Genomic DNA, 27,187 nt, shown 5'->3' on the forward strand with positions numbered 1-27,187 from the left:
GGCGGGGCCTCGGGTCACGTGGGGGGTCACCCCGCCCCGCCCACCGCTTCCTGAACCCGTGGGGTCCTGCCTGCTTGCATCTGCACGTGGCCTGTCCGTCTTCTTACTCCGGGACCCAGCGCAGCAGCCATGGCTCCAGGCCAGCTCGGTGAGGCCCTCGCGGAACATGGCCGGGTCCCGCCTGCCCCAAGCCCGGCCACCCGCCCGAGCAGCACGCCGCTGGCCGAGCCGGGGAAGCCCCGGGGCCGGGCCTGCCGACTGTGTCCCGTTGCTGGGCCTGGGCCTGCAGTCGCAGGTCCTCTCCCCATACCCGGGAGAACGCCGTGCCAAAGCCCGCGAATAATGAGAAATGCCTTCTGTTTCAGCTCTTTTCAGTGTGTCTGACAAAACTGGCCTAGTGGAATTTGCCCGAAACCTCGCATCTCTTGGTTTGAGTCTAGTCGCTTCCGGAGGCACGGCAAAAGCGCTCAGGGATGCTGGCCTGGCAGTCAGGTAAGGAAGTACGTAGTGTTAAGGTAAGTTCAGGGAGAAAAACGTGACCATGTTAACTCGGAAGAGATGCAATCAGACACTGAGAAAAATAACCTGTTATTCCTAATAACGTTGTGAGGCCGGCCCAATCTTACTCTGTGGAAGAGGAACCTCCAGGTAGCAGCCTAACAAACAGTAAGGGGTAGAAGTTGGGTTAGAACTAGAGAGATTTGATTTTTTTAGAACCCTAATACTCAGCCACTGTTAAGCAAGCAAATTAAGTTAGGTGGACCATTTGTTATGCAGAACAAACACAAATTCTCAGTTTTCAAGGCCTGGCTTTAACTTAGTTAAGAGGTCCAGCTGCTACTTCCATTAGCATCTTCAAAGTACAAGTTACTGGCTCACTCACAAGCTCCTTACCACCTGACTGGTAAGTGGGAAGGGATTGATTGACAAGAGGTGTCAGGAGATGACCCCCGAAAGGCTGGAAGATAGAAAAGGGAAAAAAAAAAATCTCAGGATAGGAAGTTCAGAAGAAGGACATACCACTGGGATAAAGTTCAGATAGAAAATAAAAGATCTCTCTGTCTTTGTTGCCATAACAATTCTCAGCTAATTCTTTTTTTTGTTTTGTTTTGTTTTGTTTTTCGAGAAAGGGTTTCTCTGTGGTTTTGGAGCCTGTCCTGGAACTAGCTCTTGTAGACCAGGCTGGTCCTATGGATAATTCTGTAGAGATCTATTATCCACCTCTTCACACGTTTCTCTGTGAGCAATGCATAGCCCCTGTCGATCTGACCGCTTCAGACTGCAAGAATGCCTTCGCTTATTAAATACATGTTTTCCTCAGTATCTTTTGGCATCTTGTCTCTTGAGATTCTCATGAGAGGCAAGAGCATCAGGGACAGCAGGCAAGGTTGTTGCGAGGTGCAGTTGAGTCCTTTGGGCCAAGTTGATGTCCACCATTGTTGCTGTCGCATTTCAGATGAATCAGAATTTTGAAGTATAAGGAGTTCTTACGTCATGTGTCACCTAGTTTAAAGGTTTGTCAGATGGTCACTCCTGTTTCCATGCCACTGCCCAAGCTCTACTTGCCCCCATTGTGCCATACATAGCTTTTTGATTCTTACTCTTTTTTTTTAAAGATTTATTTATTTATTTATTTATTATGCAGTGTTCTGTCTGTCTGCATGTCTGCCTGCAGACCAGAAGAAGGCACCAGATCTCATTACAGATGGTTGTGAGCTACCATGTGGTTGCTGGGAATTGAACTCAGGACCCCTGGAAGAACAGCCAGTGCTCTTAACCACTGAGCCATCTCTCCAGTCCCTTGTCTTATTCTTTTGGTGGTATTGAGGATTGATAGTTACTGAGCCATATCCCTAGCTCACTTTTTGTTTGTGTGCCTTTTTTTTTTTTTAGGGTTACAGGCTAGTCTTGGAACTCTGTAGGCCAGCCCTGCCTCTGACTCACAGATAGCCGCCTGTCTCTGCCTCCAGTGTGCTGGGATTAAAGGCATGTGCCACCACTGCCCAGCTTACTTTAGAAACTTTAATTTACAATCAGGGTCTCTATGAGTTGCCCAGGCTGGCCTTGAATTTGTAATCCTCCTGCTTCAGCCTCCTTAGTGAGTGCTGGATTATGCATATCTTTTAAAAATTGAGAATTTAAGTGTGTTTCCTACAAAGAGCGAGTGTGTGTGACCCAGATGTTTTATTTAGAGCCTGGCTCAGTCAAGTTTACTGCGTGGAGTGTGGACAATTTCCATTATTAGTTCATGCAATTGTTCTCCCATCTTTTCTTGGTTGTCCTATTGGATGAGTACATATTTGAAACAGAAGAAGTAACTTGTCCAAGGCCATTTTATCTAAGAGGTCAAGATTTTCTCCCGGGAAGTTGACTGTTGCCCTGTGCAGCAAAGAGCCATTAGTGAGGTGCAACAGTGAGCAGATTACAGGCTCCACATTTAGACTCCAGATATTAAAATAAGTTTTATTGCATCTAGGCAGTGGTGGGCACACCTTTAATCCCAGCACTAGGGAGGCAGAGACAGCCGGATTTCTGTGAGTTCAAGGCAGAGCAAATTCCAGGACAGGCTTCAAAGCTATAGAGAAACCCTGTCTCAAAAAAATGAAAATAAAATAATTTTATTGCATGTTTTAGTTAGTGTTGACACAGGCAGGCAGGGAGAGGACACCTTGAAGCCTCTACCATTTGGAGCCCAGGAATTGAACTCAAAGATTGTCAAACTCCTAGGCAGGTACTTGTCCTTTTTTTCCTTTCTTGAGATAAGTCTCTTGATGAACCAGAAACCAGTTTAGACTGGCTCACAGTGTTGTCCCAACTGGCCTAGAAGTCCAGGTCCCGTGATGTCAGGCTCCTGAGTTCTGGGATTTCAGGAATGTGACCATGCCCAGAGAAGACCTTCTACCCCATTAGCCACTGAATTCCCCACCCCCTGTGCATAGTACTGAGAATTGAACCCAGAGCCCCACATAGCCAAGACAAATGCTATATGAACAATATTCCCAGCTCTTGTCAATTTAAATTAGTTTTCCTCCTTTTTGGTTTCTGTGTGGTTTTGTTTGTATATACAAGTTTTGTGCACTTGAGGCAGACTTTCTACACTGAGCGATACCTCAAGTCCAAAGATATTTTTAATGTTGTTAAATTCTCTATAAATGATTCTCAGTTGAATTTCTTTCTTTCTTTCTTTCTTTTTTTTTTTTTTTTTTTTTGATTTTCAAGACAGGGTTTCTCCATAGATTTTTGGTTCTTGTCCTGGAACTAGCTCTTGAGACCAGGCTGGCCTTGAACTCACAGAGATCCACCTGCCTCTGCCTCCCAAGTGCTGGGATTAAAGGTGTGCTTTATTTATTTATTTATGTGCTGAATTTATTTCTTGATTAAAGATACTGACTTATATCTCTGAAAATTGTGAAGCCAGTGCTTTAATACCTAATTGATTCTCTAAAACATACAGAAAACAAAACATTTTTTGTAAAATAAATTAGATTTTTGAAATCTAGTGTAGTGAAAAAAATTAAAGGTTTGATACATTGTTTAAGTTGGACTGGGGCTAGGGATCTCTGACTGAGTCTAGTTAGTAGACTTGGTGGCGGAGTAGTGGAAATGATGGTTTAGTAACTTTTCATTCCTCTGTTTGCAGAGATGTGTCAGAGCTAACAGGTTTTCCTGAGATGTTAGGGGGGCGTGTGAAAACCTTGCACCCTGCTGTCCATGCTGGTAAGTGATTGCCGCCTTCGCGTTTTAATAGAACTATTTTAGTTAGTAGCTTCAAAGAGTGTAAGCAGTAAGTCATAAGTGTGCTTCTTGTGTTGTGCGTTCTGTCACCTTTGCCTTCTTATTTCATATCTCAAGAATCCCTTATAATCCCTTCTCACTGGCCTCACTCCAGTGCCACGGATCGGCTTAGGGGAGCCACTCAGACCGTGGGAGAAGCAGGGTCTTGGTAACAGGAAGGCACAAGTTCGGCGAATGACAGACACAACACACAAGAGAGGGGTTGGGATCTGCTGCGATTTTATGTTTTTATTATATAGTATTCAAACAAAGAACAAATCAGAAGGTCATGTATCATTGGTTGGCACAGTATGGAAGCTTCTTTTAGTCACATCAGCGATATTTAAGAAAAGTATATTATCAGGAACAGGTGTTAGACATAAAGCGTCCTTAGAAGAGGAAATCTTGTCCTTGGGACTGTAAACCTCAGACAAGAGGCTTCATCTTAAGAATAGAAAGTTTCTGTCTTATTATCGCGATCATGGCCTTTCCTCTTTCTAACCCTTTGTTTATCTCATCTAGTGACCAAATATGCCTAATTAGCTCTCTGCACCTGTTGAAATATACTTTTTAGTACCTTCTTATGCAGCAGACACTATGGGGGTTGGGATCTAGCAAGCCTATCCATAAAGTTCAAAGTATAACACTCTTTGTTCATCAACATTAACCCAGCTATTCCCTTGCTCATCATACACCCTGTGTATGAAAAAGGTTCTGCTGTAGTCTTATACATTCCCATACTGTGCTTCCTTATGCCAGAGCTGTTCCTGAAGAGATAATCCTTGTCTTGTAGATATATAGAATATCATTATTATAAAAGAGATTGTGCAAAGCCCATATCCCGCATAGCCAGCTACTCGAGAAACCCATCTATGCCTCAGCAGTGGCTAATACCGGGCTGTCTGCCATTGACCTCCAGGAAGCCTAGTCCCATAGGACACGCAGCTCCTGTCCGGCATAATGACATATGTCATGTCACACAGACGACACTAGAGTTGGTGTGGCACCCCAGGACGAGTTCATACTGTTTTCCTCTCTTGCTGTTGATCTTGACCTAATAATAGTTTAGCTAATCTGGACGGCAGTGTTTCTTTGTTACAGTCCGACTGTACACCTCTGCAGTAGTTCAGACTTAGAATATACTGTTAGACTGTAACTGGCTCTCAAAAGAATGTGACCTTTGTTCATTTGTCTGGCACAGAAAACCCTCTAGACTGTAATAGCAGCAAGAAGTCTATTTCTTTTTTTTTTTTTTTTTTTTTTTTTTTTTTAAATTTATTTATTATGTATACAATATCCTGTCTGTATCCCTGAAGGCCAGAAGAGGGCGCCAGACCTCTTTACAGATGGTTGTGAGCCACCATGTGGTTGCTGGGAATTGAACTCAGGACCTTTGGAAGAGCAGGCAATGCTCTTAACCACTGAGCCATTTCTGCCTTGCAAGGTGTGGTAAAACTTGTGAGGATGGTCAGAGCTAGTGCTGGAGGCGTGGCTTAGCCTTAGCAGTTGAGCACTGACTGCTCTTGCAGAGGACCCAGGTTCAGTTTCTCGCACCTACAGGATGGCTCAAAACCCCAATGTAACTCCAGTTTCAGAGAATCCAGCCCTTTCGTTTGACCTCCTTGAGTATGGGGCATGGGTGGTGTGCGTTCATATAATACAGGCCAAACAATCCTGCATATAAATAAATCTGAAACAGGAAAAGGGCTGAAAAGCTAAGGATAACCAGTCAAGTCATGAGCTGTTACTTAATGAAATGTAGATTTGAAAGACTGCCAGAGGTTATGTAAGCATTCCTTTTACAATTTCTTGGGGTTTGGAATTGTGTTTGTTTTGCATAAGAAAAAGCATTAGATTTCTTTGGTTTTTGGGACAGTCGCTGTGAGGCAAGTCTAATCTAGACCCCGCCCTAGTCTGTGCTAGTGTGGAGCTCTTGGCGCAGTGCTGGAATCACAGGTGTGGGCCACTAGAGCAGGTGAGATTTAAGTATTGAGGAGACAGGTGTTCTGTTGTTGTGTGCTTTAGTCTTGCTGTGTAGCCCAGGCTTGCTATCAAACCTGCTATCCTCCTGCCTTGACCTGGTTGCTTGGAAGTACAGACCAGGACCACTGTTAAATATCTTAATATTTTCTTTCAAAACTCTTCAAACGTGTATAATGTTCTTTAAGAATATTACACAGGTCTGTAATAAGTAGAAGGCTGATGGGAGGGTCATTTGATCCCAGGAGTAGAAGATTAGCTTGGGCAATAAAGTGAGGCCCTGTCTTGGGTGTAGGGTGCACACCTTTCATCCTAGTGCTTGGGAGGCAGAGGCAGGTGGATCTCTGAGTTTGAGGTCAGCCTGCTCTACCGAGTGAGACCCTGTCTCAGAAAAAATAAGAATACTAGAGGGTTTACCTTGTGGGACTACACAGTGTAAGCTACTGAATTTCTGACCTTACTATGTGTTTCCACTTTATTACGTTAGGAATCTTGGCACGAAATATTCCAGAAGATACTGCTGACATGGCCAGACTTGATTTCAACCTTATAAGGTAAAAAGTTTGAAGCTGAATTTTGAGTGAACTGAAGAACTCAGATAAGTAGTGCCAAACCTGATGTCTCCTGTCCTCACTGTGTGAGTGGTCTTCTCCTGTGCTCACAGTATAAACACTTTGTGCATTGTCTGCGTATGGATGGGCATTTTAATTTTACTAAATTAATGTTTGCAAACTATATAATTTAAGTTGAAACAACCTATGCTTTGTTGTTATCATGCATTTGAAGCAAACATCCCACCACTGAATTAGACCTTAGCCACACAGTCTTTGCCTTTCAGAAGTTAAGATGTAAACGTCCACGGTTGCTTTATTGAGGTTTGGTTTGTGTGTTACACAGTTCAGCCCATTAGAAGGATGCAATCCAATGGTCTTAAGTTTATTCAAAAGAAGTGGTGAAATCATCACCATATTCATTGTTAGAACGCTCTTGTCTACCGCCTACATCTGTACGTCCCACCAACACCCCCTGGTCTTAGTGGTGTTCAGTCTCACTTGGTTGCTGATTTCTCGTGGTTCTCCAGTTCTGTGGGTTGTTTCTTGCTCAGTGGTGTCTCTCATTCGACCATCACAGTTTTGCTTTAATGGTGTCCAGTTTCTTTCTTTTAGACCTTGTGCCTTTGCTGTCGTACCTAAGACACACTTCATTATGGTGATGAGGGTTTTCTTTTCTTTTTTTTTTTTTTTTGCTTCCGATTTTGTGGTTGAGTTTGTGATTCTACGTTTTGCTTGTTTGTATTTAGACAGAATGTCAGCTGCGTGGTTGAGACTAGCCTCTCCTGACTTAACCTACCAAATGCTGGGATTACAGGGGTGTGCCATTTTACACCCAGCCATTTTTATATATGGAGAGGTGTGATGAGCAGAGATCTAATTTGATGCATTTTGGACTGTCCATTGTCCCAGCATTGTTTGTTGAAGGCTGTTCTTGCCTCCACGTGGTTCAGGCATCCTTGGTCTCTGTCTGGTTATGCCAGTGTACACTCCTATGCAAGACCTGTAGTAAAATCTGAAGTAGAGAGCGATGGGTCTTCCTGCTCTGTTTGAGCCATTCAGGGACCCTTGCATTCTCCCTAGAGTGTAGGGTTGCTGTGCAACACTTGTAGGAAAGGCAGTGGGACTTCTATAGGTTCTGTGGATGGATGTGGGGGCTTATTGTCATCTCGAAAGCAAAAGTCTTCTAACTTATAAATACGAGATTTCTTCCCTGTTTGGGAAACATTGCCTTTAGTTCCTTTCAACATTGTTTTGTACTTTTCAGTATGTGAGTCTGGCACTTTTGTAATTTTATTCTTCAATCTTTGACTTGCTTTAGTGCTGTCTTTAATGCATTGTTTTCTTAATTTCCTGTCCTGATTGTTGTTTGCTAATGTGTATTATTACAATTGATTTTTGTATATTGATCATAAGACCTGCAGCCTTCCTGGACTCATTTATTAAGGCTGATGGGTTTTCTCCTTAACAGTTGAGGATTTTCTCTTTGTATAAGCATCATCTTACATGGAGTCAACCCTGATGCCTTTCCTTTAATTTTTTTTATACATTTCTGTGGCTAAAATGTGACAAAATATTGAATAGAAATGGTTAAGAGTGAATGTTCTTATTTCTGAATCTTAGAAGGAAAATATTGGTTAGGCTATCAAAAACCATGATACTAGATTTTTATTACATTTTATCATGTTGAGGTGTTTCTACAATGCTGAATTTATTGATGTCTTCTTTTTCTTAAAAAAATTATGGATAGTTGTTGATTTTTTTTAAACATTCTGTGCCTTGAAGCTTTTGTCTTCTGTTAACCTTACATTAATTTATTTTTTAAAGCTTTTCATTTATTTATGAGGCACACATGCTGTAGTTGCTTGTAGTAGTCTGAAGATCACCCACAGGAGTTGATTCTCTCTTAGCATGTGGGTTCTAGATATCAAACTCAGGTCATAGTCTTGGCAGCAAGTACCTATTTTACTGAGCCATCATACCAGCCCCTAATTAATTTTTAGGTGGTAAGGTAACTCTGCCTTGACCCCAAAAGGAAAAAAAAAAACAAAAACAAAAAACCTGCATCCACATGATACAAGGAATGAACAGACCGGTTGAAGGATTATGGGCTACGTTCTTAGTTAAATATTCTGTTGCCACAAGACAAGTAACACTCACACCCTATCTTCCTATCGGAGTAGGAACCTAGTTGTAACATTAGACTTTTGTTTGAGATAGAAAGAGATCTACTTCTTAATACCTAAAATACCAGGTCTGGCTATTAGTCACACCTGTTGACAATAAACTTGAGAGCAGAACTCTCTGATCTGTTATTGGAACTGTTGACAGTCACCTTGAAGGAACCGAAGTAAGTTCCAAATGCACCCATACCTATGGGCCCTGCCAGCAGTCCTGATCAGTGAACTGGGAAGTTCTCCTTTCTGAGGTGGACCACTGTGTGTTTGGCCTTCGTGTTAGACCACACTTACGACCGCTCTGAAGCAAAACAAGTGTTGTACCCTTTGTGTGCTGAAGTGTTTCCATCGTGTACACAGTCTACTGGGGAAATGGTGTAAATGTGAATATCCTAGGTAAACATCACAGTCTGAAATGAGGTTTTCTATACTCTTAGAATTTTGATTCTTCTTAAAATATTTTGTTTTGAGGTGGGAGTTTAACTATGCACCCAGGGTGACCTAAAACTCTATTATCTTCTGAGCATTGAAATTACTATCATTCCCAGCCAAAAAACAAATTTTGAAATTTGAAGGGCTTAATAGTTAGCTAAGGCCAAGCAAGCTTCAAGCTTGCAGGCTGGTCTGGACGACATTAACCCTATCCAGAGTGTGTGCTGATTCTATGTTTCTGCAAGTGTGGACCTCCAGACCTCTTTTCTATATAACTTCTAAGGGTTTAAAGATGTTGGGGCAGCCGGGCGGTGGTGGCGCATTCCTGTAATCCCAGCACTTGGGAGGCAGAGACAGGCGGATCTCTGTGAGTTCGAGGCCAGCCTGGTCTACCAAGGGAGTTCCAGGACAGGCTCCAAAGCTACAGAGAAACCCTGTCTCGAAAAACAAAACAAACAAACAAAAGATGTTGGGGCTTAGATGGGTGGCTCAGTGGTTAAGAGCACTTACTGTTTTTTAGAGGACCCAAGCTTGGGTTCCAGTACCCACATAGTCCCCACAATAATTTGTAACTAGTTCTTGGGGGTCTGATGTCCAGTGACCTCCACGGGCACTGCATGTATGATGAGTACATAAACACATGCAAACAAATCCTTGTAAACATAAAGTCAATCTTTAAGAAAGGAATTTGAAAATGTCAGACTTACGGTATATGTTTTAGATCTTCATGGGGTTTGATCACATTTTTAGTAACTTGCTTTATTCCTAGCAAGCTGTAAGTGACAAAGCTTGAGCTTCCCAGTGACAGCTAGCTCTCCTTGGTTGTCAGGGTCGTTGCTTGTAACCTGTACCCCTTCGTGAAGACGGTGGCTTCTCCGGATGTAACTGTTGAGGCAGCTGTTGAGCAAATTGATATTGGTAAGTTGGGATAAACCTTTCAGAACTGGTGAGGGTGGAGGTTAAATTCTCTTTGAGATTTTGCTTTTCTTTTCATTATTGAGTATTCATGGTTTTGTTTCATGTTGAGACAGGGATTTGCTGCATTGCCCAAGCTGGCCTCTAACTTGTGATCCTCCTGCCTCAGTCTCCAAAGTGCACAGATTCTCATGGTGTGTCAACCCATCTGGCTTAGAAAATATTAAAGTATAAACTAATTACTTTGTGTATTATTCATTTGGGATATTTTCCTCTATTTTTTTAAGTCAGAAATTAAGGTCTTGTGCACAGTGACTGGAGAGCTCATGAACTGAAAGCAAAATGCCGAAGAAAAATAATGTATTTTGTTCTTCAAAGGCGGAGTGACCCTACTGAGAGCTGCAGCCAAAAACCATGCTCGAGTGACAGTCGTATGTGAACCAGAGGACTACGTGGCAGTGGCTGCAGAGATGCAGGGCTCTGATAGTAAGGACACCTCCCTGGAGACCAGGCGCCACTTGGCCTTGAAGGTGCATTTCTGTCATCCTGTCAAACAGTGTCTGTCTTACCCGTGTGCCAGTTCAAGCAGTATGCAGTTCTCCTAAATGTCAGCTTTCTGCACTCTGCCTGGGACTTCGATCCTTTTGTTATACACAGAGAGGTCAAAAATTAGGAGTGCTCTCTGTCAGATTCAAAGACAGAAAGGTTAGCTGTACTATTTTAGGTTTATTTGGGATGGGTCATGGGTGTAAGGCTATGTACCTAAAAGCGTCCTTCGGAAGTGTTCCTAATATCTCACGAAATGCAACGTTTTATAGGCTTTCACTCATACTGCACAATATGATGAAGCAATTTCAGATTACTTCAGAAAGCAGTACAGTAAAGGAATTTCCCAGATGCCCTTGCGGTATGGGATGAACCCCCATCAGACTCCTGCCCAGCTGTATACCCTGAAACCCAAGCTTCCCATCACAGGTAAAGTATAAGGAGTGTGTGCTGCGTCTAGACATCTGGTTTTCTCTGTTGTGTCTGAAGTTACTCCCATTCAGAATATAAACTAAATTACTTAATACCTCATTTTATAACCATCCCAAATCGAGGCTCCAGCTGGATTGCCCACGAGGGGTCAGCATGGCACATCGTGCACTGCCTGGCAAGCCACAGGTCCTGGCTGATACACAAAGCTGAAGTTGGAGATACAGATTTGGGGACATTGATGTTTTGGAAGACTTGAGATCAGGTGGGACTCCTGGGATTTCCCAAAAGAGGGCCCCCCAGACCAATCCTGTGGCACCTCTGTAAATTGGTAGTTCAAGCAGTGGAGAAAGCACCAGGGAGAAACCTGTGTATTACAGTGGTCAGGAGCCACTGTCTGTTTGGCGGATGTTACAAGAAGTGATTTCCTTGATGGCTTAAAAGGCCAGCTGTAGTGGGCCAGAATAGCATTGTAGTGTGACCTTAAATAGCATTGAGGGGCCAGTGTACTCATTCAGGGGCAAAGGCACTTGTTATGCTAGCCTGGTGGCTGCAGTTAGTCCCGGGTCAGAATTGACCTCCAGCACCACACGTAGGCTTCTACGTCTCCACACACATACACATGCAATATAGTCAGTAATTTTAATGACTGTCATTAAGAAATGTCTTAATGCCACTAAGAAAGAAATGACAGTGAAGGACAGTTCTTTGAACTGAGAATCAGAACTGTGGGTTTGTGTTGTGTGACTCCGTTCCTGGGGGAAATGTCTGCATGTGTCCTCACTCCAGATAGGGAACCGGTAACAGACCAATATACAGGTACCACCAAAGCCCAGCTTAGTCAACTACTGATTGATTACTTGCAAGAATATTGGTGAGAGGTTATTTATAGCCGCAGAAATGACGGTGACAGCCCCATCACCAAAGCCCACCCTGCATGGGTGACAGCTCACAGTAGCTAGAATCCTGGAGCACACTGCACAGCCTGCAGGCAGATCGACAGCTGGAGAGTGTCCTTTCCAGGCAGCTCAGCTGGTCTGAGCCTCCCAGTAGTCCCTGCCTGGTAAATCTGGTCAGTTTCAGGGACTTCCTGTGACTATCCACGTTTGCTGTAAGAGCGACTGTTTTCACCCCTTTTTTTAAAGACCTGTGTCCAAAACCGAGAATTTTACCTAGAGAAAAATTGCTACATGAAGTTTTGTAGAATTAATGGAGGGATTTTTGGTAGTTTGCCCTGTTCCCCTGGGTGGGGGTGGGGCAGAGGCAGAGGCGAGCTCTAGGTGTGGAGCCCTAGCACTTTTGGGAGGCTTCAGCACACACTCCACTCAAGGCAGGCCATGCTTTATGGCCCATGTTTCCCTGTTGGCTTCTTCTGTCAGAGCCTAAGGAAAGATGAAGAGAGCTCTCCTCATACCCCTCCCATCCAGGGAGCGCCGTGTCCTGTCTGTCACTGCTCTGCACAGCCACATCTTGTACCTAATGATACCTAAGTCCCTCAGTCGCCAAGAGTCTCTCAGACTGTGCTGTCTACTGATGCCTCAGTTCTGTACAATAGAGTAGTCTTAATGGGGTGCACAGGACCGACCCTTGCTTGGCCTTCTTTGCTCTGTAAAGTACTTTCATTCCCACTGACTGAGGTCTGTTCCTGTGTCACTCCGCCACTCCCTTACCTCTAGCGCACGGCGTGGCCTCTGTGCTAGGGTCTTGGCGGTGACCCCTGCACTCAGGCTGCCTCCCCTCTGCGTTATGGTCTTGGCGGTGACCCCTGCACTCAGGCTGCCTCCCCTCTGCGTTAGGGTCTTGGCGGTGACCCCTGCACTCAGGCTGCCTCCCCTCTGCGCTAGGGTCTTGGCAGTGACCCCTGCACTCAGGCTGCCTCCCCTCTGCGCTAGGGTCTTGGCGGTGACCCCTGCACTCAGGCTGCCTCCCCTCTGCGCTAGGGTCTTGGTGGTGACCCCTGCACTCAGGCTGCCTCCCCTCTGCGCTAGGATCTTGGCGGTGACCCCTGCACTCAGGCTGCCTCCCCTCTGCGCTAGGGTCTTGGTGACCCCTGCACTTGGGCTGCCTCCCCTCTGCCCTTTATAGTCCTGGCTGCCTTTTTTCAGATCTCAGCACCTCAGATCAGAGTAGCAGATCCTCTCCCTTTGTCACTGCACCCAGCTTTACTGGTTCTCCCATTAGGGTGACAGCCCCCGACAGAAACCTGTATTACATTTAGAATTTCTAGGGCTGGAGTGTCCCCTAAACTCCAAGAAGCTCTATGTTCCGCCCTCCACAATAAAAATGGTTTTTATTTGTGCTCTGTGAGTCTTTATTGTTCCTTCTGTGTTTGCATGGGTACTTCATTCTTCCAGAATGTAAAAGTATTGTTAGTACTTGAGGCCGAGGAGGTCCCGGGCATGCAAACAGCAGCTTCTTGCGAGAGATTCATTCACAGGATTTCTCCCAAAAACATACTTATCTTTACAGCAGAAAAAAAGAATATGATGCCTTTTTATTTGGCAGTGATATAATTACAGTGGACATGCCTGTTTGTCTAGAACAAAGCTGAAGCAAAGAATAAAGATGGAATTGTGTGTATATTTGATTTTTGTCTTTTGCTTCGTTTTTCTTTAGTTTTGAGACATCTCCTTATGTATTCATGGCTAACCTGGGACACACCAGGCTGGCCTCAAGCAAGTGACACTCCTCCTTCTTCCTCTTGAGTGCTCCTCGTGTAGGTGTGCAGTACAGTGGCCGGCTTTGGTGTGACTGACTGCTCTCCTCCAGCTGGAAGTGAGGTGGTGCCTGTTTGTTTCTTCTGCCTAATAGATGAAGCAACTTGAAACATGTCTCTGTAGCTCTCTGTTATGTCTAACCAGTTATTAGTGCCTCTGAGAATATGATAAGTGAAGGGGAGCTAGTGTTTACACACAAGCATTCCCCCACTCACCTCCTCATATCCACTAAGCTATACATGAAGGTGGGAGCTGAGATCACAGTCTCTCTTCTGCTTTGCTTGCTGTGCGCCTTGTAAGGTGTCTCATGTTACAGTTTATTGCTTATCGCTGAGTTTGTTTCTCCATGAGGACATGGTGTAGTTTTCTTTTGTTTGGGGAAACTTGTTTTGAGACAGGTCCCAGAGAATGCTGGGATTACACCATTCTGCGCTGCTGAAGTTGCAGTGTCTTAGGCTGGCTTTGAACTTAGAGATCTACATACCTCTGCCTAGTGAATGCTGGGATTAAAAACCAGCACCCCCTGCCCAGCCTGCAGCTTTCACATTGCTCTAGAAGATGAAAACTCCACTATTTCTGTCGGTCTCCTGCCTTCCAAAGCACTTTAGATTGTACCATAGTTGTTGGTCTTTGGGTTTTTTTTTTTTTTTTTTTTTTTTTCGTTTTTCTAGACAGGGTTTCTCTGTGGTTTTGGAGCCTGTCCTGGAACTAGCTCTTGTAGACCAGGCTGGTCTCGAACTCACAGAGATCCGCCTGCCTCTGCCTCCCGAGTGCTGGGATTAAGGTCTTTGGGGTTTTTGTTTGTTTTAGTTGAAAAGGTTTCTGACTTGTGATATATACCGTCACTGTAATTTCTGTAAATATTTAATCTTATTCACATGAATTTCATAATGTCTGGTTTTGTCATTGTTGCCAAGTCTCTCTTACTATTTATTTCTAGTCTGCAGTTGTTGGGATGCAAGTCTTTGAAGGTGACCTAAGTGTAGTTATTCTCCTTTGTAATTGGGTTACTGCTATGCTTATAGATACCTATTTGCTTCTTGTTTACTTCTTTTGAGGTATCGGTGGTCTTAATTATGTAGCCCTGGCTGTCCTGGAACTCACTATGTAGACTAGGCTGGCCTCAAACTCAGAGATCCACCTTCTTCTGTCTCGATCTGGGCCTTGAAGACTCTCGGTTCTCAGCCTTTTGGCTAAAATCACGTGCAAGTTATATAGCCTAGAAATGTTATTATTTTTTTTTTAAGGAATGTACATACATAAGACCTTATTGAACCTGCTCGTTAATGTGTGTGTGTTTCTATGTGTAGTCCTCAACGGAGCCCCTGGATTCATAAACTTGTGTGATGCTTTGAATGCCTGGCAGCTGGTGAAGGAACTCAGGGAAGCAGTGGGCATCCCGGCTGCGGCTTCCTTCAAGCATGTCAGCCCAGCAGGTGAGGGCCCTGCCCCAGCACGCTCTAGAGTGCTCGGACATTTTTGTTTCTCTCCAGTTTTTCTGATTATGGTAAGTTCTGATGCCAGTTATATAATCTGGGAGTCTATTTGGTAACATAGTAAGCACACGTAATTGTATGTCCTTGTTAGAAGACAGAGACACTGCACTGTTGACGCTTGCAGTGTTGTTCTGAAAGTTTAGAGATGAAGTGACATAATGTGATAGAACCAGCTAACTGCTAAGTGTACCTTAGCAAACGAAGAGACTGTTCCTGTTTTTATTGAATGAGATATTCCTTTGTTTCTACCCTCAAGTCCTTAATTCCACCATTTGGCTGTCTCAGGGTCTGTGTGCAGTCCAGCACATAATTGTTCCTAATTTACTGGGTGCTAAAGTGAAGTGAGCGAGGAAGAAGTAAATGGTACGTGACAGGAAGCAGAGCAGAATCCGGAATGCAGTGGTCCAGCTTCCTGCACATGCCAGCGTGGTCAGGCTTCGCGGCTCTGCTTTCAGAGAGAGCCCCCTGCCTCTCCCCCGCCCCTGCACTATAGGCTTGCTGTTTAATTCGTTTCTGTTTACTTTGGCACAAGTACTAGAAAATATACTCCATAGGTGTTTGAAAAATACAGACTAGGTCTTTGAAAAATGACAATTTTTAAAATTTGTTTTGTTTCCATTTTTTTACTTTGTGGCACCAGGCATTGAAACCCTGGTCTTGTACATGTTTTGCCCCTAAGATACACCTCCAACTCTTGAAAAAAATATTTTGGTGGAGCTGAGAGATGGCTCAGAGGTTAAGAGCACCGACTGTTCTTCCAGAGGTCCTGAGTTCGATTCCCAGCAATCACATGGTGGCTCACAGCCATCTATAATGAGATCTGCTGCCCTCTTCTGGTCTGCAGGGATACATGCAGGCAGATGCTGTATACATAGTTAAATAAATCTTTTAAAAAAAACTCAAAAAAAATTGGAAAAAAAATATTTTGGTGTCAGATTTGAAAAGTAGCAATTTGAAATTTTAGGTTATTATTTTATGGCTTTTTAAGAAATTGTGTGTGTACGCGATGGAATGGGGGTGCTCGATCATTGCTTCTCCTTGGTGGGGTGGGAGTGCTCATACCTTCCCTACCCGTTGCTGTCGCTGACTCCACCTTCTTTCTTTGGCAGGCGCTGCTGTTGGGACTCCACTTAGTGAGGATGAAGCCAGAGTCTGCATGGTCCATGACCTCTATCCAACTCTCTCGCCTATGGCCACAGCATATGCAAGAGCAAGAGGTCAGAAGAGGGGAGAGAGCAATGCTTTATCCTTAATAGAATAAGATAGTATTGCTTATAACTTGTATTATAGGATTTAGATTTGTCTTTCTTTGATTTTAATTAATACTTAAGCTGAGTATATTTTAAAAAGTGCATGTTAGTATTTTAATGTAATAAATGGAAACAATGAGATTGGTACATTTTATTTTAGATTAGGTCTTTGAATAAATTTTTATTATGAGAAAATATTGTATATTTATTCTAACTGCTAAGTTTTGGCTTAACTTGCATTTTACATACTCAGAAATACCAGACTCTTAGGTGCAGTGATCAGCAGATACGAGTTCCTGAGGGATTTTAAGACCCTGGAAGCAGTGTATCAGTTACAGCCAAAGGCAGCAACTGTGCCTTGTGCTAAGGCCTCCAGCCTCCTGCTTCCGTAGGCACACTTTGTGGGGATGGAGGCCCTGTCCTCCTTCACTAGCTAATGCTGACCTACAGCCAAGTGCTAATTCGGAAGGTAAAACGAAGGAATCCCTTCTCACTGGTTATTTGATAGATTACCTCTGGGTAATAAGGTAAGCTTTTGTTTCTACGTCATACAGAATGCCCACATCGAAGTAGCAGAGTTGGGCTGGCACATGCCACAGGCCAACATGTTTATGAACCTGAAAGGGGTCAGAGAGGAAATACTGGATTTGATCACATGGATTTTTTTTTTTTATGTAAGAAATCCCTTAACTTTCACTTACAGGAGCTGATAGAATGTCTTCATTTGGTGATTTTATTGCATTGTCTGATGTCTGTGATGTCCCTACTGCAAAAATTATCTCCAGAGAAGTGAGTAGAGGTTCAGGTATTTTGATCCATATGTAACTGAGTAACTTGTTCCTAGGCTTCACTGAAACTGTGGCCTGCAGTGATTGCACCAGCATGTAGGATACTGAGTTTGTACGGGGACCACAAATGCTTGACTCTTGTTGTTAATTTTGAGATTTAAGGTTCCAGGTGGATGTTTATCTTGACGGGGTTTTTATTATATGTGTAGTTCTTTTAAATTCTCTGCTGGGTGTGTATTCCCGCCCCCCCTGGGATCGAAACAGGATTTCTCTGTGTAACAATCCTGTAATCTGTAGACCAGGCTGGCTTCGAACTCACAGAGATCCATCTGCCTCTGCCTCCCGGGTGCTGGGATTAAAAGTGAACCCCACTGCCGCCCTGCTGCTGGGTGCATCTTAGTGCCAAAGTTACTATTCTGAAGGCAGAGCCATCTTGCATAATGAGAAAATAATGGACCTTGCTACAGACCCTTCGAGATCTGAACGACGAGGGCAGAGCACTTTGATGAGCTGACCCTTACCATTTAGTTTGAGGTTTGCATCCCACCATTAGTGCTGGGAGGCAGAACCAGAAGAGGAAATCAAAGACAGTGGTCAGGAGGGATGGGGGAACTGTGGCATGGTGGTGCTTAGCTACTTTAGGGATTCTTTCTGACCCTAAACCTTCCCAGCCATGCTGGGCTGGCTTGCTACTCACAGTTCATGGTGACACTGAGACATCTGTCTCTAGTTGCAAGATTACGGACCTGGGATCTTATCTCCTTGTTTTGTGCTCTCTTGAGCTAGGCTGGAGCATGATCCCTCTAGTGTGGGCCTCAAGCCCCCTTCATGAAGAGACTAGCATAAGAATGGGTTTTTCTTCCCGGAGGCTCGTGTATTAAAGTGAATCATCCATTTGTTCTTAGTTAAAACTAAGATTAACCACAGAAAATAGGATAGCTTGGAAAACAGAGTCAGCCCTGAAGAATAATTCTCTTCATAGGTCTTGTACATTATGTAGAACAGCTAAGTGTTGCTTTATCTCACAGAGTTCTCTGATTTCTAAAAATAAAATTACATCTGATGTACTTACAGGTTTCGGATGGTATCGTTGCCCCAGGATATGAAGAGGAAGCCTTGAAAATACTTTCTAAAAAGAAAAATGGGAACTACTGTGTTCTTCAGGTCAGGGCAGTTCCTACATTCGGTGGCGATTTAGTCTTCAGTTTCACTTTGTGCCCTTTCCCGTGTAGCCCTTTCTTACAGAGACAGCTTTCCCACTTACCCCTCTTTGGTGTCCTTGTCTCTATCCTTTCTCCTCTTGTCTTTTTTCCTCCTGAGATTGGGTTGTGCTGTGTAGTTCAACAATGAGCTCAAGCTCACAGCTTTCCGAGTGCTGGGATTAGACACTCAGAGCAGCACATCAGGCTCCTCTATTCTTACTGTTTATGAAACAGGGCCTTTAGCTGGCTGAGAACTCAGAGATCCGCCTGCCTCTGCCTCCCAGAGATACGATTAAAGGCGTTGCCACCACACCCTACCAGACACTTTTGTTGTTAATCTTAGTAATTTTTTAATTACAGGTGGTTTGCAGGGTCTAAGATTCTTTGCCTTTTTGTGTTTGTGTTGAGCGTTGGGGATTGAGACAGGGTTTCTCTGCGAAAACAGCCCTGACTGTCCTGGAAATCACTCTGTAGACCAGGCTGACCTTCAGTTTCAGGAGATTAGCCTGCCTCTGCCTCTCAGGTGCTGGGATTAAAGGAAGTGTGCCACCATGCCTGGCCTCTTTTTGCTTCTTACTTGTGTACCCTGCTTCACACCCTTGCAGGTTGTCTAAAATCTGTTTACCTAAGTCCCAAGAGAAATAGAACTGGGACACAGACTGTGTGTATTGGAGACGTTCTGCTGTCCCTGTAAAAAGTGGACAGCAACCTAAATGTCCTCGTGGGCGTGTTGTTTTTAAAGTTCCCATCTGTGCCCTTAGATGAAAGTGGCGCCTCACATTCACAGAGTGATCCTCTTCTTGGGGGAGTATTTTTCAGATACAAGCTAGAATTCTTGGTTTTTCCCCCACTTTGTGTTATTTTATATTTTCATCTATTTTTGTTGTGCTGAGAATTGAGCAGGGTCTCTTTGTGCATGTTAGAAACTCTACCACTGAGCCACCTCCCGGGCCTTGTTCAGTTCCTATCATGAGACAAAGTCTTGCCGAGTTGCCCAGGCTAGCCTTGAGCTGACTCACTTTGTAGCCAAGGCAGGCCTGGGCCTTTGGTTCTCCTAAGTCAGCCCTCCCAGGTAGCTGCGGTGACCAGCATGTGCTGCCAGGCCAGAACCTGTTTTAACTTGTTATTCAAATATTAGCTAAATTTCTGTAAGAGAGCTCTAGAAAGAAAGGGAAAATAGGATGTAAATTTTGTGCCTCAGCTCGTTCTGGTGATTCTGTTTTGTATGCTTATCTAAGAAAGGAACTGAAGGAGTGGTACCCTGTGATTATCGTAACTGTTCCTATGGTGATCAGTGGCTTTGGTGCCTGGCCATTGTATTATGTCCATGCTAAATGATGTCATCACACATGTTCATGTTAAGAAAATGGATTCTTAAGAATGAGGTCTTTCTTTTGTTTGTGTTTGGTCCTGTTTTCTGAGACATGTTTTGGCTGTGTAGCTCAGGCTGTCCTGGAACTTCCTGTGACCCAGGCTGGCCTCTAACCTGAAGTCCTCCTGCCTCATCCTTCCAGTTACTGGGATTACAGGCATACACCACCATGCCCAGCAAGAATGAAAATTTTTATGTGAAAAATTTGAGGCTATGGATGTACTTGTAACTTTTATAATTTGTGCCCTAGATGGACCAGTCCTACAAACCGGATGAAAATGAAGTTCGAACACTCTTTGGTCTTCGTTTAAGCCAGAAGAGAAATAATGGTGTCATCGACAAGTCATTATTTAGCAATATTGTCACCAAGAATAAAGATGTAAGTTTTACAATATCTAAACTAAATGTAATAGCATATCTATCTTTGGTATATCTAAGCTTATCATTTATTAAGGTCCATATTTGTAATTGGTAGATATGCACACAGCTCACTCATCTGAGTTGTCAGGTAAGCCTGACATCTGTGTATGTACATACATAGAAATAAGTGTCTTCAGTCATACCTAAGTGGGATTGTGTTGTCCCTCGCTGCATGCATTAGCTTACAGATGTTTTCTGTACTGATGACTGTTGCTTCACATCAGTGAAAAGCCACATGACTACCCAAATAGATCTGCACCACAATGGTATTTAGGTCGTTTCCTTTTTCAATGCTTGGTAATTGTTTTTAATGTGAAGAATGTTTTTGTTCTGTTTTTTTTTGTCACCCTGTCGAAGAGGTCTAATTTTGGAATAATGATGACCTGGGGAGAACATTTTATTCAATCCCAGTATGTTATAGGAGAGGACTGTGCTCTGTATTGTAAAGCTTACAGGATTGGGACAGAGAATAGTTAAATCTGTCTAAAGTTACAAACTAGGGGAATGGATGAGAGGTGCTTGTGTGTAGTTTTTTCTGTGGCTCTGCTCATCAGCAGCTGCTGTAGCCTGCCTCTCTGAGCTTCTGCAGAACGCTGGTCTCTGTGCCCATCAGCGGCTGCTGTAGCCTGCCTCTCTGAGCTTCTGCAGAACGCTGGTCTCTGTGCCCATCAGCGGTTGCTGTAGCCTGCCTCTCTGAGCTTCTGCAGAACGCTGGTCTCTGTGCCCATCAGCGGTTGCTGTAGCCTGCCTCTCTGAGCTTCTGCAGAACGCTGGTCTCTGTGCCCATCAGCGGTTGCAGTAGCCTGCCTCTCTGAGCTTCTGCAGAACGCTGGTCTCTGTGCCTATCAGCGGCTGCTGTAGCCTGCCTCTCTGAGCTTCTGCAGAACGCTGGTCTCTGTGCCCATCAGTGGTTGCTGTAGCCTGCCTCTCTGAGCTTCTGCAGAAGCGCTGGTCTTGTCACAAGCAGGTCATTGTAGCAAGAGTGGAAGGTGGAGGTCTGAGACTGGTCTGGCCTTGATTGCTGGGCAGGGGAAGCTGCACACACTAAAAGCCTTATCCTTTTCCAGAAACATGGTGCTTTAGCTGGCTGAGGGGCCTCACATCCCCGCGCCGGCATTTCTCTTATCCTTTGATCTAACTCAGAATGCCAGGGCTGTATTGAAGGTGACTTCTAAGAGGCTAGCTTTCTGTATACTCAGATTGTACTTGTTGGCGCAAACAGAGATGAAGGGTAGATTAATGTCCTGAAGTAATAAATTCTTTTAAAAATCTTCTGAAACTTCGAATTTTGGAATTTAAAAAGTGTAGGTTCACATGCACTCCATGAGTTCTTTTGTACTCTCCATTCTATTCCTCTTTTAAAGAAGCTAATTGGGGTGAAGCCAAGCTTACCTTTTTGGTTATTTTTAAGTTTTAATTGCATGTATTCATTACATATAGCCCTGGGTAGAATAAGGACAATGTTACACAGTCTCTTGTGTGTTGACTGTATCCCCTGCCCCCACACACACCTTTCATTCCTCCCGCTCTGTTTGGTCCTCTTTGTTCCCCTACACAGTTTTTCTTTCATATTACACATACTGTGCATGATCTTAAATTTTATCTATAAATCTAGGCACCACAAACAGAATATTTGTATTTCTGAGAGTGGCTTATTATTACTTACTATGATTAGTCTCAGTTACATCCATTATTTTATATAAACAGTATAACTTCATCTAGTCTAGCATGGACTTGGAGCCCAGATGCTCCTGCATCAGCCTCTGGGTGCCGTTTGCTGGAATTGCAGGTATCATGTGTTTTCTCTTTGGATAGTCAGTACCCCTTACCTACTTAGCATATACACGTGGATCATCATCCTCTTTTCTAACATGTAGCAGAGGAAGTGACATTTGGGGCTATTACAGACTTACTGCTGAATGTTGGCTTAGAGTTTGCAGAATACTTTTAAATACCTTCTTAAAATGTTCTCAGCAAAGCAAAAAGATGGTGTAATTTGACTTTTCCAGAACACATTGGCTGTGTGGGAATCACAGTAGTGCATAACACATGAAATGGAATCTAAGTCTTTTATCTTCAGTTATTAAAGATATTCTGGTTAAAAAAATGTCTTTTTAAAATAAATGCAATATTTCACATCTTGTTGCCGAACAGTCGCCATTAGTTTGAGGGTGACACATGGAATACTGCACTGTGTTAGTCACAGATACGCTAGCGTGTTTCGGTCTTCAGTAAAGCATGACTCGTTCATCTGGCTGCCACTGAGGGACCTGGCTGCGTTACAGGTCTGTTACACTGGTGTATCCGTAGCTTAACGTTAATGAGCTTTCAAAAGCCTGGTGAGACTTAAGCATCCGTTTGTTTCAGCTGCCGGAGTCTGCCCTCAGAGACCTCATTGTAGCCACTGTCGCCGTCAAGTACACTCAGTCCAACTCCGTGTGCTATGCCAAGGACGGACAGGTAACCACGCCATCAGCCCACCTCACGGGCACTGTTGTATGCTATCCCAAATCCATCCGTCTCAGGCACTAGGTGCTTGAAAGAGAAGACTTGCCAGATCCTCTTCCTGGTTTGTCAGTGTTTACTCAGCACCGTGGTAGAACTTAAAACTAACGAGAACTAAGTAGGCAGGCCAGAGCCAATACTAAAGTTGGTTACGCTGACTTTTGCTTAGAGTGAGCTGGCTCATTTTGGATTTGCGGAACTTGTTTCTTCACACACACACACACACCATCCCCACTGCCCCTCGCTGGTAGTATTTCCATTGACAAGGAACGGGAAAGGAAAGAATTGTGCTGCCGGTCATTGGGCTGTGTGTGCCGCCTGCAGGGATTTCTGACATGTTTTATTTATTTAATCCTCTGTAGCCTTGTGAGTCAAACCAGAGTCCCAGTTGCTCTGCCACACACCACGCCCCTGCCTCCTGGGTTTTGTTTTAAGAATTTGTTGAAAGGGCAGCCTGCATGTGTTGAGACTTTGGACTTCAGGGTTCCTTCCCCATTGCCTCTGCCTCCTTCATGCTTGGATTCTTAAAGAATAATTTGAACACAGTGAAATTTATCGGTTTTAAATGTACTTTTTTTTAATTATGTGGTTATGTGGCCACTGCTTCAAACAACAGATCACTCCCAACTTTTTTTTAATTAATTTTATTTTATGTGCATTGGTGTTTTGCCTGCATGTATGTCTTTGTGGGGGTATTGGGTCCTCTGGAACTGGAGTTACAGATAGGTGTGAGCTGCCATTGTGGGTGCTGGAAATTAAGTCCAGGTCCTCTGAAAAAGCAGTCAGTGTTCTTGACCGCTGAGCCATCTCTCCACTCCCAAATCACTCCCAAATTAAAGTAACTGAAACTGGGGCGTTTTAGTTTAGATTTGTTCTGCTTTCAGTACAGTCTGGATCTGCAGAAGCTATTTGCCACTTGCTTATTTTGTTTGATTTTGGTTTTGCTTTTTACTTTTTGAGACAGAGTCCCACCATGTAGGACTTGTAACTCACTCTGTAGACCAGGATGGCCTTGAGTTCATAGAGGCCTGCCTCTCCTCCCAGGTGCTAGGATTAAAGGCGTGCACCACCACACCCAGGTCCTACTTGGTTCTAAAGTAGATTTTGATTGGATTTTGTTCAACTAAAGTTCATGTTCTAGGACTATAGACTGTGTTAAGCTGTGGTATTGGTTATGTAAGTGGATTTAGTACATTTTCTTACTTAAGACATATTCAGCTTGCTGTGGGTTTATTGGGACATAAAACTCCATTGTTAAGGTTAAAATGTATCAGTATTGAGCATTTATTATTAATAAATTTTAAATTTTTGTTTGGGGAGAGGGAGGATATGGGGGATAGAATATAAGGTTGTAAATATACCCTGACAAATGTTAGATCTCAGGACAGCATACGGAGTTCTGTGCCACCGTGACAGGGGTTGCCAAACTTGCAGGGTAGGTGCCTTTGCCTGCTGAGCCATTTAAAAGCTAGCTCTGGTAGTGAACACCTCTTAACCATGTATCCCAGCCATGGGATGCAGCATTGATCCTGTGCATCCCTAGGGTCTTTCTTAACTTGAGTGAGTCTGATTTTAATGCAACCTCAGCGGCATGCTCCAGTGTGTCTTCTGGTGGTTTTACATGATTAGCTCACAGGTTACAGTTGTAATGGCTGTTCAGGCCAAAGAGATACTAGTATATGATTCAGAAGGGCCTTTCAGGACTTTTGTAGAAGGCAACTATTAAAATTGTTGTTTCTAGTGACTAAATCTCGACCAGCTGTGTACACTGGTCCGGGGTCTTGGAGCCAGCAGAGCCGTCCAGAGTGTGCATTTCACTACCAGCGTCCTAAAGGAAGTGTCTGTTGTTAGGTTATCGGCATCGGAGCAGGCCAGCAGTCTCGGATACACTGCACACGCCTTGCGGGTGATAAGGCAAACTCATGGTGGCTCCGACACCATCCACGAGTGCTTTCCATGAAGTTTAAAACTGGGGTGAAGAGAGCGGAAATCTCTAATGCCATTGATCAGTATGTGACGGGCACCATTGGTGAGGTACGGGCTGATTGAGTTCCTAGTGGGCTGTGTGGGTTCGTTCACTGTTTGGGACAGACTTTCACGGTATTACTACAGAAAGACTTTCTTGAAATCCTGGATTGTCTGAAATTGTTAAAATTAAAATACCTTCTGATCCCTGTCACCTGTACTGCTGCACCGTTCTGAAACCACAAGCCTCTGCTTCCTGGGTTATGAATATTAGATTAGTTTTGTACACCCGTGCTTCCCCTGCAGGTTATAATATTGTCATTGCGAGGACTATTCACCCATCTCCTGGTGTCAGCAGAGGTCGTATTGTGTATTAGACTTGAACTGTCATCGTCCTGATAGCTGGTCACCAGGGGCTCTCTTCTCCTACCCTACTTACAGAGGCCAGTAGCAACTTAGTGTGGCTTGGTACCTTTTCTGTTTTCAACAAAAATGTTCCCACACCGTCTCCTTATTATGTCTGCTTTTTTTTTTTTTTTTTTTTTAGTTTTGTTTGTTTGTGTTGAGGTCTTCTCTTTAGTGCAGGCTGACCTGGAACTCAGCTACTAATGCCAGGATTACAGGCATGTTCTGCCTCAGCCTGATAAAGGCCTTGCTTCTTAATCCCTTTGCACTGGGGGTTACATTGCAGTATAAACTTTAGATAGAGTAAAGTAACACAAACATCCAAGCAGTAGTGAATACCATGAATTGTGTTTTGATTTGCCTATGCTGACTTTATACCCAAGACAGCTGTATACGTGTAGTTTATCTGTACAAATATCAGTTATCATCTGCTTCTTAATTGAAGATGAAGGGCCATTTTAAATGTTTTGGTGCATGTATAAACTTATAGGTTTAGGTTTAACTTAGAGATTTGGGAACATGGTAGGTTTGGGATAAACTGAGTTACAAAAGTAAGGTATAATCTCTTTTTAATCTGTTTTTAAACATCAGAGAGCTTCTGGAAATAGGAACTTGAGTTTGTTGTTGTTTAGTGAGCAGCCACAGGAAAACGCTCAATTGGATTCTGTCGCTGTGCTTTCCACCGGACACAGCTAATGGTAATGCTGAGCTCACCTGCTCCCTGGCTCCCTAGGGAGAAGACCTGCTGAAGTGGAAGGCGCTGTTCGAGGAAGTCCCCGAGTTACTCTCTGAGGCAGAGAAAAAGGAATGGGTCGACAAACTGAGAGATGTTTCTGTCAGCTCTGATGCCTTCTTTCCTTTCAGGGATAATGTAGACCGAGCTAAAAGGGTAAGTGAGAAGCAGTGTGTATTAGGGACACAGAATTTTAGAAGCCATTTCAGGCATCTGCCTTTGAGGCTGGGGGTGTAGCATAGAGCGCCTGGTCTCTCAGAGTCAGTCCCAGCACCACAAAAAAGTTGTGATTCCGATGTTTTAAGTTACTTAGAGCTGCATATTAAAGCTCTTGAATTGATATAAATGGAGAATTATTTCACTTTTCTGTATGATACAGGCATAACCCAAATTCTGTTGCTTTGTATGAATATGTCATTGTTAGTTATGCTTTTTTTAAAGGATATATTTGTTTTTATTTATAATCAAATTTTATCATATATAAATTGATTGTTTTGACTGCCTTTATATATGTGTGCTTGAAGAAGCCCTGGAACTGTAGTTACAGATGATTGTTTTTTTGAAGAGTACTCTGCTGAACCATCTCTTCTACCCCTGGCTTCTGCTTTTTAGAGAGGAATTTTGTTTTTTTGCTAGGTATGCATGGCATTGTGTTTTGAAAGTCAACATTGGTTTTGGGGTTTTTCTCTGCAGAGTGGTGTGGCCTACATTGTTGCGCCATCTGGATCTGCTGCAGACAAGGTTGTGATCGAGGCATGCGATGAACTGGGGATCGTCTTGGCTCACACGGATCTCCGGCTTTTCCACCACTGATCTTAGTTTCTGTCATTTCCTAGTTTGCTTGTGTGCAGTAAATAAGTGTGGGATTTTAAAAGTCCCTCTTGTAAACAATGGGTCGTTTGCATCTTAATAATTGGATCTATGGTTTTAGGTTTGTTGGGTCTTATCTGAAAGGTATAGACTTCTAGCCCAAGTCACCACATACAGAGGTTTGTGTGTACAGAACCTAAAAGCATCCCTCCTTGGAGCTCAGCTTTTGATATGGTCTTTTATAAGCTGAGAAGCCAAGCTGCCTTATGATGACACATCCCCGCTGGGAATTGCTCTCCGCAGGGCTCTTCATCATGCCCCTGAGAAGCTTGACTGTTTGCCGCCTTGACAAACAGCCAGTTATCCCCTGGGAACTGATCCTTAGGGGATCTGGACAATGCTGATGCTGCTCTTAGGTGAAGTGTTGCCCTTATTTTGGCACCCGTGATCTTCTCTCCAGGTCTGTTTAAAACCTGTATTAGCGATTTAGTAACTTGTGTTACCTAGAGATGGACCCAATGTTCTTAGAGTTTTTACTCACAGTGATTATGTTTGGGGTGGCCTCCCTGTGCCTAGCAGGTCATAACTGGATCTGTGGTCTTGACTGTTCACCTGGAAGATGCCTATGGTCAGCTGTAACCTTCAGTCAGGGAGCCTCAGTCCTGCCTTCTTTCTACTCCTTTCCTAAATAAAAAATGCAGAAGCGTTTTTGTTGGTTGT

At 43.7% G+C, this 27,187-nt stretch overlaps 1 protein-coding gene across 1 annotated transcript; it reads left to right on the forward strand.

The window, feature by feature from the left end:
• On the forward strand, positions 1–27,175 carry Atic (5-aminoimidazole-4-carboxamide ribonucleotide formyltransferase/IMP cyclohydrolase). Its single transcript, XM_041631849.1, has 16 exons — positions 1–148; positions 366–492; positions 3,641–3,717; positions 6,242–6,308; positions 9,744–9,832; positions 10,208–10,359; positions 10,648–10,804; positions 14,832–14,957; positions 16,127–16,234; positions 16,971–17,056; positions 18,130–18,219; positions 19,880–20,008; positions 22,417–22,509; positions 24,406–24,588; positions 25,658–25,813; positions 26,351–27,175. The coding sequence occupies exons 1-16, from the start codon at positions 130–132 to the stop codon at positions 26,468–26,470; spliced, it is 1,779 nt and encodes a 592-aa protein (XP_041487783.1). The 5' UTR covers positions 1–129; the 3' UTR covers positions 26,471–27,175.
• The last annotated feature ends 12 nt before the right edge of the window (positions 27,176–27,187 follow it).

This window comes from Microtus oregoni, unplaced genomic scaffold (assembly GCF_018167655.1).
Source record: "Microtus oregoni isolate MIOR12 unplaced genomic scaffold, Mior012 000038F_ref0000394, whole genome shotgun sequence".
NCBI classification, from domain to species: Eukaryota; Metazoa; Chordata; class Mammalia; order Rodentia; family Cricetidae; genus Microtus; species Microtus oregoni.

Excerpts from the sequence above, each read along its gene's own strand:
- Atic (XM_041631849.1), top strand. Across the intron at positions 3,718-6,241 it reads GCACCCTGCTGTCCATGCTG|GAATCTTGGCACGAAATATT; the intron begins GTAAGTGATTGC and ends TTATTACGTTAG. Across the intron at positions 20,009-22,416 it reads TTGTCACCAAGAATAAAGAT|CTGCCGGAGTCTGCCCTCAG; the intron begins GTAAGTTTTACA and ends CGTTTGTTTCAG.